General features: G+C 49.1%; 1 protein-coding gene across 1 annotated transcript; it reads right to left on the reverse strand.

The window, feature by feature from the left end:
* Positions 1-9948: 9948 nt before the first annotated feature.
* LOC124687821 (protein CNGC15b-like) lies at positions 9949-12331 on the reverse strand. The gene is made up of 2 exons (XM_047221557.1): positions 12137-12331; positions 9949-12010 (listed from the first exon to the last, which is right to left on the reverse strand). The coding sequence occupies exons 1-2, from the start codon at positions 12262-12264 to the stop codon at positions 9949-9951; spliced, it is 2190 nt and encodes a 729-aa protein (XP_047077513.1). The 5' UTR covers positions 12265-12331.
* Between the last annotated feature and the right edge of the window lie 2060 nt (positions 12332-14391).

Below are 14391 nucleotides of genomic sequence, written 5' to 3' on the forward strand. Positions count from 1 at the left end.
TCACGTGCAACCAAACGCTATCTCGTCCTGTCCCACGCGGTCCCTTTCTACCAGCCCCACGCGACGCGGGCCCACACGACGTGGCCCCACATGTCAGCACGGAGCGGTCAACTTAACAGGAATCCTGCCGTCTGAGCTGCCTTCTGCGGGTTTCAAACAAGCACTTGGGGAAAACTGAGGAAAAACTAAGGAGCTGGGGAAAACTGAGCACAACTAAGGAACCGAGGGCACGAAAATAGAAATCCCTTAATTATATGTTAGAGACTCACCAAAAAGATTTCCAAAATTCTTCAAAAATGTTCTTGCGGCCATTTCTCCGAACACCTTGCAGGCAGTCTCTGGATTTGGCCATACATGCTATTACCCGATGGTTTCTTGCCTAAACCACTTTTAATTCGTGATCATTAGCTCCTCCTGCATCCCCTGCATCGATCTTAGTCCTTGCTCTCTTCGTTTAAAGTGGAAAAGAGGAGAGAAAAGCTCCATCCCGTACCATGCCGGCCACCTTTGGTCACTCTCTCTCTGGCCTCCCTCTCTCAGCACCACCATGTCCCAGAGCATCTACTCATCACCACGATCATGCCGGTGCACGGCCCGAGCTCGCCAAGGCACGACATTGGCCAGAACGCGCGCATCCAAAACCATGCCAGTGCATGCCAGCCGACGCGGTGAGCGCGCTCTGGACGCGCCAGTACGTCGCACGCTCGAGCACCCTCGCCCTCCCCTGCAAAGGCTACGCCTGCGTCGAGCATCTCCTCGCCACCCTCTACCGCGTAGACATAATCAAATGATTGCGGCCGCCTTGTCATCGTCGTCCTCGCCGGAGAAGTACCGCGGGTACCGTGGCATGATGAGCACGCGCCCGATCGATCCCATCCTCTTTTCTCTGCACTCGCTGCACCTTGAGCATCGCCAGGACGACGCCTACACATAGCCGTCCTCGCATTGCCCCTTTGAGCACCTTAGACGCCGCGCCATGGACGCTCCTTCACCGCACCCGCCGGCCACCTCCCCCGCTATAAATAGAGACGTCCCGATCACCATCTCTTCACACCAACTAGTAGAAAAACCCTTATAGGCGAAGCTTAGTTCTGTGGCGCACCGTTTAAAATGCGCCACAGAAACTTATTTTGTGGCGCACCATACACGGTGCGCCACAGAAATAGCTTAATTTTGTGGCGCACCAGGGATCCATGCGCCACAGAAATTTGGTGGGGCCAGCCCCAATCATTGGTTTCACTATTTCTGTGGCGCACAGGATCACGTGCGCCACAGAAATAAGACATTCCGTGGCGCACCGGCCCGGTGCGCCACCGAATTAAGACTTTCCGTGGCGCATCGTTCTCGGTGCGCCACCGAATTAAGACTTTCCGTGGCGCACGTGGGATGGTGCGCCACGTAAAGCCTTATTTCTGTGGCGCACATGAGTTCCATGCAACTCCACCCCCCCCCCGTGGATCGCCTTTTTAACCTCTCGTAAAAAATAAAAAAATAGATAAAATTTTCAAAAAATAAATCCCTTCAAGATGCCTATGTATTATGTCATCTTTTACCACCGAGAATTAACAAACAATAATTTCGACTTTTTTTGCAAAATTACGTGGGAAAATCATCAAACTGGATTTCTGGTTGCATACGAACTCGAAAAAAACGCATAATATATCAAAATGTTCCCACGAAAAATCTACATCCGAATTTTTAGAATCTACAAATTCGAAAAGAGTAAAAAGTTACGGGCAGTTAAAATTTTTTTGCTGCAAAATACAAAAAAAAAGAAAAAAAAATTCTGTGGCGCACCAAGTGCCCATGCGCCACAGAAATAACGTTCGAAATTTGAAATTTCTGCCGCCCACTTCTCCTTCTCTCCTCCATTTCTCCACTTCTCCCCTTCTCCCATTCTCCACTTCTCCCTTCTCCTCCTCTCCTCTTCTCTTCCTCTCCTCCACTTCTCCACTTCTCCCCTTCTCCTCCTCTCCTCTTCTCTTCCTCTCCTCCACTTCTCCTCTCTCCTCTCCTACACCGGCGACCAACTCCGGCGACCTACTCCGGCGACCAACAACTCCGGCGACCTACTCCGGCGACCTACTACGGCGACCACGACCAACACCTCCTCCGGCGACCACCTCCTCCATAACAACCACCTTCTCATCCTCCTCCGGCGACAACAACAACCACCACCACCACCACCACCTCCTCCTCTACCACCACCACCACCACCTCCTCCTCCTCCTCCTCCTCTACCACCACCACCACCACCACCACTACCTCCACCTCCACCTCCTCCTATTCCACCACCACCACCTCCTCCGGCCGGCCTCATCCTCCACCCACCCACCCATCCCACCCACGCAACCAATCACCCACCTCCGACGACCTTCCAGAAAAATTTTAAAAAAAATTCGGCGGCCCCAGATCTAGATGTAGATCTAGATCTGGCCGTCACTTTTTTTGAAATTTAAAAAAAAAATTCTGTGGCGCACCGGCGGTGGTGCGCCACAGAAATAAGACTTCCTGTTTCTGTGGCGCACCACCACCCGGTGCGCCACAGAAATAAGCTTTTTGTGGCGCATTGGCTGGTGCGCCACATAATCCTTATTTTTGTGGCGAGAATTCTGTGGCGCACCACCCATGCGCCACAGAATGTGTTTTTGGTGCGCCACTGATGAGGCTTTTCCTACTACACGTTCTCCTCCCATCCTTGCTTCTTCCCCACCAGTTAATTTGACACCACCTCGCCGGAGCACCACCAATTGCAAGACGAAGTACGCCGGAGCCCGCAGATCACCGCCGACGATTGACGCCTCCCCGCGCCTCGCCACTGCTACCAGGAGCTTCAGCACCGTCGACAACGTCGCCTCGCACCTAGCAGCACCCCGCTGGAACGCCGGTAGGTCCTCCGACCCCCTAGGCTCGCCGTCACTCTGTCGGGATCTCGTCGGAGACGACGATGATCCTCGACCGCCCGATCAAGTTCTAATCCAACGGATCCTATCACGCGTACCGTTTCGCGTTGTTAAGCGTCGCCGACAGGTGTCCCCCACCTCGTCAGGCGGCCCACTCACACGGGCTGTGTTGCTGGGCCGTGCGTTGCGAGTTAAAATTGTTTCGGCCCGTTTCCATTTCCCGCGCAGCCCACGAATTCAAATTTCGTTTAAATAGTTTCAGTTCAAATTCAATACTGGTGTCCACTTCCAAATTGAATAACTTTCAAACTACTACACCAAATTTAGCCAACTTTTTATCTTTGGAAAGCTAAGGAAATTCTCTAGCCAATGCCACTGGTCCCATCTCAAATTTCGTAGTAGATTTAAAATTCAAAAAATAACAAGACAAGGACTTTTGCAAATTGAAGCTTTATTTAAAATTCAACCAAAATTGATTTTGAGTTGATTCCAACTCTCATAAATCAGAATTGTTGTTCTTTAATTGATTATGCAATAATATAGCCAAGTTGTTTGCATGATCATGTACTGGATCAAAATAATGGCTAAGTAGCCATTTCTAGTGCATTTAAAGTGTGGAATTTGAATCTTATAAATAGTATGAGAGCTACTCTCTCATTTAAATCTTGATCCTAAGTAATACAATAAGAGGAAATGACCTTAGGCTAATAAACCTCTGATTGTTATTACTTAGAGATTTTAAACCATTTAAATGTTAGTTTTAAATTGTATGAGGTGTAGCACCTCATTTAAATTATTACTCCCTCATACGTTGACCTTGGTCAACTTATATTTCATACCTTATTATTATTTGTGAAGATTAAATCTTGATAGGATTTAATGAGAGGAAATTATTTTCTCCAAAGACTTAAATAGCAAATCAAATAAATACTTATAATGAGAGGAAATATTTTTTCTCTTAAATAAGAACAAACCAAGTAATCCACCATGCCATGATTGATGTGATGTGAGAATTAGTTGTGTGAACCCTTTTGTGTGTTTTAGTCTAGCATGCAAGTATTTTTGTGGTGATTGTGTACCTCATATTCGTATATAGACGCTAGTAACGAGGAGTACTTGGAGGAGGGAAGCTACTCTCAAGAGGAGGAGGAAAACTTTGACTCCTATCCCCACCAAGGCAAGCTAATACTCTTGCTAACCACCATGATGCAAAGCTCTACAAGAGCAAGGCACCATCACCCTTTAATTTTATGTATTACCTATCCCATGTTTTTACCTTGCTACTATTTTTGCTTATTTATTTCAAAGTACCTTTTGATTTATGATTCACTTGGTATAGAGTAGAACAGGATTGAAGGTTAGCTTAGCACAAATCAAAGCTAGCTAGCACCCCTCATGAAATAGTTGCTAGTGCTAATCAAATAAAATTTGACTACTCTATATGGGAACTAGGTGAAGTGAAATGACTTCGAAAGAAAGTGAATTTGAAGGTGACATGGTTGACTTGGTGAAACTTACCAAAACACTGATGATTGGGTTTGAATGCGATACCCTTCCAATTATACAAGTACCCCCACAATACCTGAATATGGGTAGGGCTTAACTAGAAACTTGTGTATTTTAGTATGGGTTCCCTCTAAACAAGCATCATAGGGGTTACGCCGAGGCTGCCTCCGTATATGAGAAATGATGTGAATATGAGGTGAATGTACGACCCAAGCCCTGTGCAGTTCCCGGGTTAACAGTTGGTTTTCACCGGGAGGCCAAGCTCATGGGGAGAGGTGCCTATACTAGCATATATAAGTGAAAGGTTAAGGTTGATGATCCGCGTATTGAGTTACGATGATTCGAGGTTATCCTCGACGGATGTAATCAAAAGTTGTGGCACAAGAGTACAACCTCTGCAGAGTGTTAAACCTATTCGAATAGCCGTGTCCACGGTTATGGACGATTGGAAAGGCCATACTATTTCCGTTATCAGAATTTTTGATCTTAAAAAGTAATGATGAATTGAAAGGTGATTTGACTTGGATCACAAATGATTTGTGGGAATGACACTAATGTTCCCACTTGAGTTAGTCTATCAAATGATGAGTCTTTACTAAATGTTTGATGAACTAAAACTTGGCTTTATGCAAATAAACCTAGAGCTTAGCACCCCTTACTACACTCACTAAGTTTTTACCATAGTATTAGTTTGCGTACTTTAAAAGTACTCATGGCTTTGCCCTGGCTATTCAAATGCCAGACTTTGAAGAGGAGCAACAGTATCAGGATGATGGACAACAGGACGTCTACGATAACTAGGATCGTCTTCTAACGTCAAGCGTTGCCTGTGGAATAGATAGTCCACTACTACTACGCTTCCGCTACTTATTTGTGATGTTGAACAATCTATTTGTGTAATATTGGATCATGTGATCCGATGTTGTAAGACAAGTATGTGTTGTAATAAATGATGACTCTGAACTACTTACTATTATGTCTCGCAAAAACAATCTTCCTGGGATTGCGATGTATGATATAATAGGCATCTGGACTTAAAAATCTGGGTGTTGACAGAAACCATAGTTGCAGTATACACCGTAGTATACTTTGTAGAAGGGCCCCCTTTCCCCGGCCGCTGTTCCGTGAACGGGTCCTTGACGACACAACAACGCCGATCTGCCTCTCCGGCGCAGAACCACGGCAGTCCCAGCCGCCTCCCTTGTGGCCGCGTCTCCTGCGCTCTTCTTCATGGCCGGACCACGATTGGACTCACCGGGGGAATAATGATAATCGCCATCAGCACAGGTGCATAGCAGTTTGCAGAAGATGCCATTTTTCTTCCCTCGCCGTCCAGTGAACGAGTCCTTGGTGCAAAGACCGTGCCGGCCTGACCAACATTATGCCGGCCCGTGTTGCCGCGCTTCAGGCTGTGTTTCCCGCGCCCTGCACTGTTTGCCTTCTTGCCCGGTGAACCAATAGACTGATCGTTGGAATAAGGAAACCGATGACGGCCGGTCGCAAGATTAGATTGCGATCGGCCGTCATCGGCTTCCTTATTCCAACGATTAGTCTATTCGTTCACCGGGCAAGAAGGCGAAGAGTGCAGGGCGCGTGAGACACGGCCTGAAGCGCGGCAACAGGGGTCGGCATGATGCTAGGGAGGCCGGCACCGTCTTTGCATTAAGGACTCGTTCACGTACTGGACGGCGAGAGAAGAAAAGTGGTATCTGCTGCAAAGTACTCTACACCTGTGGAGTCTGACGATAGTGGTGATGGATATTATCATTATTCCCTCGGTGTGTCCAATCATAGTCCGGCCATGGAGAAAAGCGTAGAGCGCAGGAGACGCGGCCATAAGGGAGGCGGCTGGGTTTGGCGTGGTTCTGCGCCGGAGAGGCAGGTCGGCGTTGTTGTCTCGTCAAGGACTCGTTCACGGAACGGCGGCCGGGGAAAGGAGGGCCCGTCTACAAAGTATATTGCGGCGTATAGGTGACCAAACATTCTAATCATCGGCACTAAAATGGAAGAAAGAGCCAAGTGGTATCTCAACTAGATATCATATGCCTCATACTTTGTTGGTCGAAAGAAATATTAACATTCGGGATGTGGTCGGTGAGGCCAGGTAGGATGCACAAGAGATTGATATTTGTGCCATCGCACCAGGCTCACCGGCCCCACCCCGCAGTGTACAAGTGACCAAACAATTTAATCATCGGCACTAAAATGGAAGAAAGGCCAATGCAATTAAGAAGTAGCTAGTATGAACTAAATGGAATGCCTCATACTTTGTTGGTCGAAACAAATATTAACATCCACGGATGGAGTAAGTGAGGCCAGGTAGGATGCACAAAATATTCATATTTGTGCCATCACACCAGGCTCACTTGCTCCACCCCCGAGTGTACGATTGATCAACCAACCATCTAATCATCGGCAAGTACAAAAACACCAACAAACCAGCAACCATGGTGACATAAGTCAAGATGCTCAAACACACATAGCATGCATGGAGAAGATGCTCCAAAGGGATTATTCATCACTTGGTATATAGACCAAGTGATGCTGGCAAAACAGAGGCCAATCAAGAACCAGTAAATCCAGTAAGTGATAGATATGCCTAAACAAGCAACAAGCTAACCAGATGAGACAAGTCTTGGTAGCCAACTTAATCACCTAGCACCACCTAGCCTTTTAAAACCATCAGAAACAGTCCATTTTCTTCAAAGGATACCACAGTGGCATTCATTTACATGATCCCCTACTGTGGATATCTCTATTTTCATCAAAGCCAACAAGAAATAGAAATTTATCATTACTCAAGTGATGCTGGCTAGAGTCCTTAAAAGAAATCCATCATAAGCATGGTCAAATACACATATATAGCATGGGGCAGATGCTCCAAAGGGATTATATATTCATCACTTGGTAATTTGGAGAGCAAACAAGCAAGAGCCATATCACTCAATCCAATAATATAGTAATTTGGATCATAAGGCATCAATTAAGGAGACAATTAACCGGGGACAAAGGGAAACATTTGATGATCCAAGTAAGTGCATGACACTTTGAGCTACCAAGAATAAAGGCCAACAGTGGATAAACATCCGCAAGCAGCTCACACACACATGCAAACACATGTGTTGACAAGTAACTCAAACAACAGAAGAACACCACTAGATATTCATGGGTACTTAGGATCGGTAGGGAATTGATAAAGTACAGGTGAGGAGCAAGCATACCATCGAAACTGTCCATTTGAGAGAAATAACATTGGGGTAATGTTAAAATGTTTGTCTCCATATTTGGGAGACATTTTTAATATTGGAGTCTAGCTAATGGAAATCAAGAACTAGTCTTGATCTCCAAATGGTGATTAGAGGGAATTTATTCATCTTAAGCAACATTAGGGACAAATGGGATCATGCAAGGAACTTGGGTCATTTGGATCATAAGGCATCAATTAAGGAGGCAACCAGGGACAAAGAGACAAAGTAATTTTGTCGAGCACTTTGTGCCCGCACGGGAGAGGAAGAGGGAGGGGAGGGGAGAGGTGGAGCTCACCGACGATGCTGTTGGAGGAGGGGCCGGGTAGAGGAAGAGGAAGGGGCCGGGTAGGGGTGGAGGAGGAGGTTGACGATGATGGCAGGGGTGGAGAAGGAGGAAGACGCGGCGGCTCCTCCTCCTTGACGCGGAGCCGGCCCCTCCTCCTCCATGCGGCGGCCCCTCCTCCTCCACACCGCAGCGGATTGTGCTGCTGGTGGCGGGGATGGGTGGAGCGTGGCGGCATGCGGCCCTCGCGGAGGAAGGAGGCGGCGGCGGCGACGGCGACGCTCACCATGGAAGGCGGCGGCGCGCGGCGGTAGGGAGAGGAAGAGGGGTGGAGGAGGAAGTACGGGCGGGGGGGAGGGGGTACGGTTGGATATAGAAGGCGCTATTTCTGTGGCGCACCAGCACAAGTGCGCCACAGAATCAACTACTTCTGTGGCGCACCAGAACCAGTGCGCCACAAAAACACTTATTTCTGTGGCGCACCTACACTAATAATTTGTGGTGGCAGGATGTGGGCCCCACATAATTTCTGTGGCGCACGGTTCAGTAGTGCGCCACAAAAATAGCTTATTTTTGTGGCGCATTCTTTGTCGTGCGTCACAATTTTTTTTTTACGTGGCGCATTTCTGCTGGTGCGCCACAGAACTAAGCTCCACCTATAAGCATTTCCCTACTAGTGACATGAATGTGGCCCTAATGTTGAAATGGGTATGGAGGATCATAACGGGCCTTTGGCTGAAGTTGGTGAAGGCTAAGTACTTGCATGGCCGGCCGCTACTTGTTGCGAGCATCGGAAGGGATCTCAGTTTTGGAGGTCCCTCCAGGACATTAAGAATGGGATCAGAGATGGTTTATCCCTCTCCATAGGCGATGGTAGACGGACCATGTTCTGGCTTGATCCTTGGCTTGGCGACCGACCCATCCAGAAGGACTTTTTGGAAGTGTTTGCCATTTGCGCTGACCCATGTATTCTAGTTGCAAAAGCTGCTCAGGGGGATTGGGATATCCAGTTCCGCCGAGGCCTGACCCAGGGAGAGGCCCTGAGTTTGGAATCGTTGCGGAACCTCCTCCCGGAGGGACCTCCGGGCGGGGTAGACTCTCCCTCCTGACGCCTTACCACTTCTGGCATGTTCTTAGTGATATCACCCTATATTGCCCTTTTTAGAGGGGCACACCTATCTTGGACGTCCCCGCTTTTTAAAGCGCCGATTCCTCTTATGATGAAAATCTTCCTGTGGCAAATGCTTAGAGACCGCCTTCCATCGGGTGTGGAGGTCGCTAAGCGGAACGTGCCGGGTAATGTCCCGTGCCCATCATGTGCTGTTCCGTAATCGACGACGCACATCATGTTCTCTTGCCCCGCTGCCCAGTTCCTTTGGAATTTCTTGCATGAGGCTCTAGGGCCTGAGTGGCAGGCCTCAGTCATCGGAGAGTTCATTGAGGCCCACGCGAACAACACCGACATGAGGAGGCGCCTCTTCTGGTTATTGTCCGTGGCTTTGACCTTATGGACTGTGCGTAACAAGATGGTGATAGAGCATATCTTTCTTCGACGCTCTTCTGACTATGTCTACAATTTCTTGGCTTTGTTGCAGCAGTGGTACCGTTGTGTAGACAACGGGACAAGGAGCGTCTGGACAGCATGTTAGAGGATCTTCTTGCGGCGGCTCGTCACATTCTATGCCATCCAGCCTCTGAGTTGCCCTTTGTCTTAGGGTGGTATCGCTTGGTTTTTTTTCTTCTTTCGGGCATGTTGTGTTGTGGCTCCAGCAACAGACCTTATGGTGATCATTAGTTCTTGTTTTTGCCTGTACTTGAAATTGTATAGACGTGGTTGCTTTATTTATAAAGTGGGACGAAAACTTATTTCGATAAAGCAGTGTAAGCAATCTTGAACCCATATTACACTTGAAAGTCTTCCAGAAACTACATAAAACCACACTAGAAGTACAGTACTTTTTTTTTTTTTGAAACGAGGCAAAAGCATGCATGCTTGACTCGAAGTGCTTCAGTCTTCTTCTTCCACCGCGAAGTCCGGCTCTATGGGTTTCCTGAGCAACTTGCCGTCGCAACTGTAGCGACGGCGCCTGACGCTTCCTCCCGGCCACGCCTCGCTGCCGTCCTCGCGTATCCTGAGCTCCATCGACGCGCGTCGCCGCTTGTGCCGTCGCCACGCGGCCTGTATGAAGCATGCGGCCCAGGTGCGCCACTGGTGGGAGTAGAACCGAAACCTGTGGCGGATGCGCGCGCTGTGTAGGCGCCGGAACTGGGAGGCCACGAACCGGAGGTCGTCGGCGACGAGCGCGAACGCCTCGACCTCGGACACGGCGCGCACGGTGCGCGTGGACCTCGGCAGCGCCTCGGCGGGGCGCGGGTCCAGCGCCCACGTCAGCAGCTCCTCCCCGCAGAACTCCCCCGCTCCGATCCGGCACGAGTTAAAGAACCCGGACCTCCCGCCCTGCGTGGTGTTGGAGTCGAGGTGGCCCCTGATGATGAAGAGCATGGAGTCGACGGGGTCCAGCTCCCGCACCAACCGCGTGCCCCGCGTGTAGAGCGCCGGCCGCAGCCGCTCGCAGATGGCCTCCAGCATCCGCTCGTCCATCTCGTCGAACAGCGGCACCCTTCGAACCAGGTCCAGGCAGAGGTGCCGCTTGATGTCACGGCGGATGTCCATGGGGAGATCCTCCAGCAGAGCCTCCTCGTCGACGCCGCGGGTGGCCACCCACTTGTACTGGTGGTATCTCCTCACGCACTCCTTGAGCGGCCGCGGGATCTGCCGGTGCTGCATCCACCGCTCCATGTCCGTCCGCTTCGTCCGCCACTCCTCCAGCCGGACCATCGTGGCCTGGAGGTAGGACTGCATGTTTCCGATGAGCAACGCGAAGAGCACAAGGCCGAGGACGCCGATGACGATGGCGAAGCTGATCTCACCGATGGACAGGCTGGTGGAGAGGTTCTGGCCTAGGCAGCTGAGGTTCTTGAGCCCCCACCAGAAGCAGTAGAAGTACTTGTGCGTGAAGGAGGCGGTGGTGAGCTTGGCTTCGAACGCCTCGGCGTAGATCCCGAACGGGTAGAAGCCACTGTTGCTGGGAGCGCAGAGGGTGGTGATGTTGGTGAGCGCGTACCAGATGGTCCTGTTGCTGCTGCTGCTCACGGTTCGGCAGTCGAAGAAGCGAGGCTGGCACGCCGGGGCCTCCAGGCGGCACGCCTCCATCCAGCACGCCTCCTGCCTCTGCACCGAGAAAAGGTACCAGAGCGCGCCGAGCACGTGGCTGGCGAGCATGTAGAGTATGAGGTTGTAGGCGGCTCCGGCCCAGGCGTTCTCCGTCATCACCCCCGTCGCCATGACGATCCGCCTCGTGAGCGGGAAGATCTGGAGCAGCCGCGGCAGGTACTGGAAGATGATGCTGAAGCGGAGGACGTTCTTCCTGCTGGCCGTCGCGGAGTACTCCCTCAGCCTCGGCACCACGGACCACACCACCAGCTGCGGCAGAGGCAGCGCCGCGAAGAGGTCGAACCAGAAGGCCCAGGCGAGGTACCTCCTGGCGATCTGGTATGGGCTGATCACCAGCTCCCCTCTCCCGAACACCCGCGACGACGGCGCGATGAAGGCCGTGCGGAACCGGAACAGGATGTTGACGGCGTAGAACACGTCCAGCAGCGACCGGATCATGGACAGCGTGAGCGCCAGGGAGTAGGAGAACTCCACGCACAGGTCACGCCGCGTGCCCGTCAGGTACAGGAACAGCGGGTCCACGAACAGCGACGCCAGGCACGCCGCCAGGAACACCTTGTGCCACAGGTGGATCACCTCCCCGCGAGGGTCCAAGAAGAAGTACAAGAGGTTCTGCTGCTCGCCGCCGTGCACCAGCGACTCGAACTCCTCCGAGAACGCCCGCGACAGCGGCCTCTCCTTGCGCTGTTTCTGATCAGGAGAGGCAGCAGATCCTCCCTGCCGAAACCAGCTCCGTGGATCATGGGATTTCCTGCGCGTCTTTCCCGTTTGTTGTGCTAGGCTCTCCAAACTAGGGCTCGTCCTCAAGTGCTGCACGTCGGCGTCCTTCTGAAACCTGCTCAAACATGCAACGCAGAGCTACAAGAGATTAGTTCTATATGCCGCCATGCAGAGGACACCTGATCAGCTATGTCAGTGTGTATCAATGTCTATGAGGATGATTGTGAAGACGCGTGCTCACCTGACAGTTCGTGAAGCACCGGATGCCATGCTAGTGTTCTTTGACTGGCATGCATAGGTGATAACTGCAAACCAACAGTATATAAGCAAATACCGGCTGGTAGCCTGGTAGGACGTGGATACAGGCATGCCGTGAGGTCGTCTTCCTCAGCTGCCGGGAAGAGAGTGACCGCAACACCCTGCTCAGCCATAAGAATCAAAAGGTCATCTGCAATTTGTCCCAAAATGCAGGGATCTTGTGAGTCTACTTATAAGCTACTAGTACAACCGCAAGAGGAGACTTTTATTTATGGAAAAAAGTCAAAATATGGATAGCCAAAACACCAACCGTACGTTGTTACCTGTGCGCATGTGATTGTGTTATCTACTTGATGCTCTTCTTTGAGGCTGTTTTTTTTTTTTTTTTTTTTTTTTTTGCGGTTGTGTGTGTTCATGCATGCTCATTCTTCATGTTTACCATTTGTCACGGTTTTGCTAATACTTAGTGAAGATAATCAGTTGAAAGTCTTAGTCGACCGATCGAGTTGTATACAAGTTATCAAGTTCAATTCAAACTTGCAAAAATAATCCGTCTAGCATTTTATTTTATTTTTCCAAAGGTACAATTGAGCATAGAATTTTTAATATACACACACGTACACGCACATGCACACACGCACAAGCACATGCACATGCACACACACACGCACACGCAGGCACACACACGCACACGCACACACGCACGCGCACACACACAGAGAAATGAAGTGCCAATGTGTAGAAAATAAAATAGTGATAAGAGATTTGTGAGCAGCACATCCGTAAATACTCTTTCCCCTAAAACGAGGTGACAAGAGCCTCTTGGTCCAACCATTGTTCCCACAACCGCGAGTAACAACAATTATTAATTAAATGAATACATATCAAAGAATTAAGCTAGATGGTTGTGCCATTGATTCCGAGTCAATCACTAAACATGTACCGTTACTTTCCTCTTTCTGTCACTGAGGTTTCACGGTAGCACGCCGTTCTCCCCTCATCCAGCCTCTTCCCTTGATCGATCCGATAGACATGGGTACCTGCAGATCATTGAATCGAGGCAAAAAGACAAGGATACAAGATTGCAAAGCTCCTATTCAATTATTACACATATTTATGAGATTAGATGCATATAAACGTTGCGAGGATTCACCTCAACCCGCAGCCCGCGGGGACTACTCACACATAATATCAAGATCAAAGATAAAAATTATTGTTGCAAACACTTGAATTGAAATCACAATATTCTTACAATGGTCGCCAATTCTCAAGGAGATCTCTATTACAATGGTGATGGCTATGGCTATGGAGGAGATGTGAGATGAAATGGATGAACTATGGTGGTGGATCTCATTCGGTGTGGTGTAGATGGATCTGATGAATGGTGGCTCTGTTTGGCAACGAATGGCTCTCTCTTTGGCATCGGTTCCTTCATAGAACTTATAGGGTTTGACCTCGGGAAGGTTGCGGGACACCGTACGGGAGGACGGTATGGGCAGAGCTTGCCCATACCTATGTCCGCTAAAGCTTCTGGAATCACCTTTCGACGTTTGGTCAACTTTGTTGTATTTGTGACATGATTTTTATCAGTTATTGCAGGTCTATTTGCCATTATGGCGTTATTTCCTGTACACCATTCAAAGATAGAAGATAGTGCACATATTTGCAATAATTAGTCATTAATAACACATTGAGAGGGAAACTTAGTCAACTTCTTGACATAGCTAAAGATTTAAACGTGAGAAAAAGTGGCATATTTCACAGCCATCAGTGACGTGTGTTGATTCACAGCTTGGTCTCATGAGGAAGTGTACCATTGAATTCAATGATTACATTGCCAAGTACTTTCATGCTAAGAAGGGGCTAAGGCAATTCGACCCATTAACAACCAGTGTTATTTAACATAGTGGTTGATATGCTAGCTATTTTGATTGAACGCGCAAAGTCAGATGGACAAATTGAAGATGTGATTCCACATCTGTGTAATATCCCAGGATTTGGGGTTACAAAAGGAGAGGAAACAGATATGTGCATTGCATTCATGCATAGAAAATCTGGGTAATTTTTGTGCTTTTAAATAAAACTTTTCACAGTGACTGAAGTTTCACTTGAGTTGATGGAATTGAAGTAGATCATCAAGTGAAGTGCTATAAACTTCCATGTTAGCTTTGCTAAAACCTATTTTGGGTAAAAGTGATTTGATCTATGGGTTAGATCAAATGGCACGTGAATTAAAAT

Source organism: Lolium rigidum, chromosome 2 (genome assembly GCF_022539505.1).
Source record: "Lolium rigidum isolate FL_2022 chromosome 2, APGP_CSIRO_Lrig_0.1, whole genome shotgun sequence".
NCBI classification, from domain to species: Eukaryota; Viridiplantae; Streptophyta; class Magnoliopsida; order Poales; family Poaceae; genus Lolium; species Lolium rigidum.

Bases quoted from the DNA above. Each gene is read 5' to 3' on its own strand.
- LOC124687821 (XM_047221557.1), bottom strand. From the start codon at position 12,264: ATGCCTGTATCCACGTCCTACCAGGCTACCAGCCGGTATTTGCTTATA. The intron at 12,011-12,136 runs GTGAGCACGCGT...ATGTTTGAGCAG, and splicing joins GGTGCTTCACGAACTGTCAG to GTTTCAGAAGGACGCCGACG.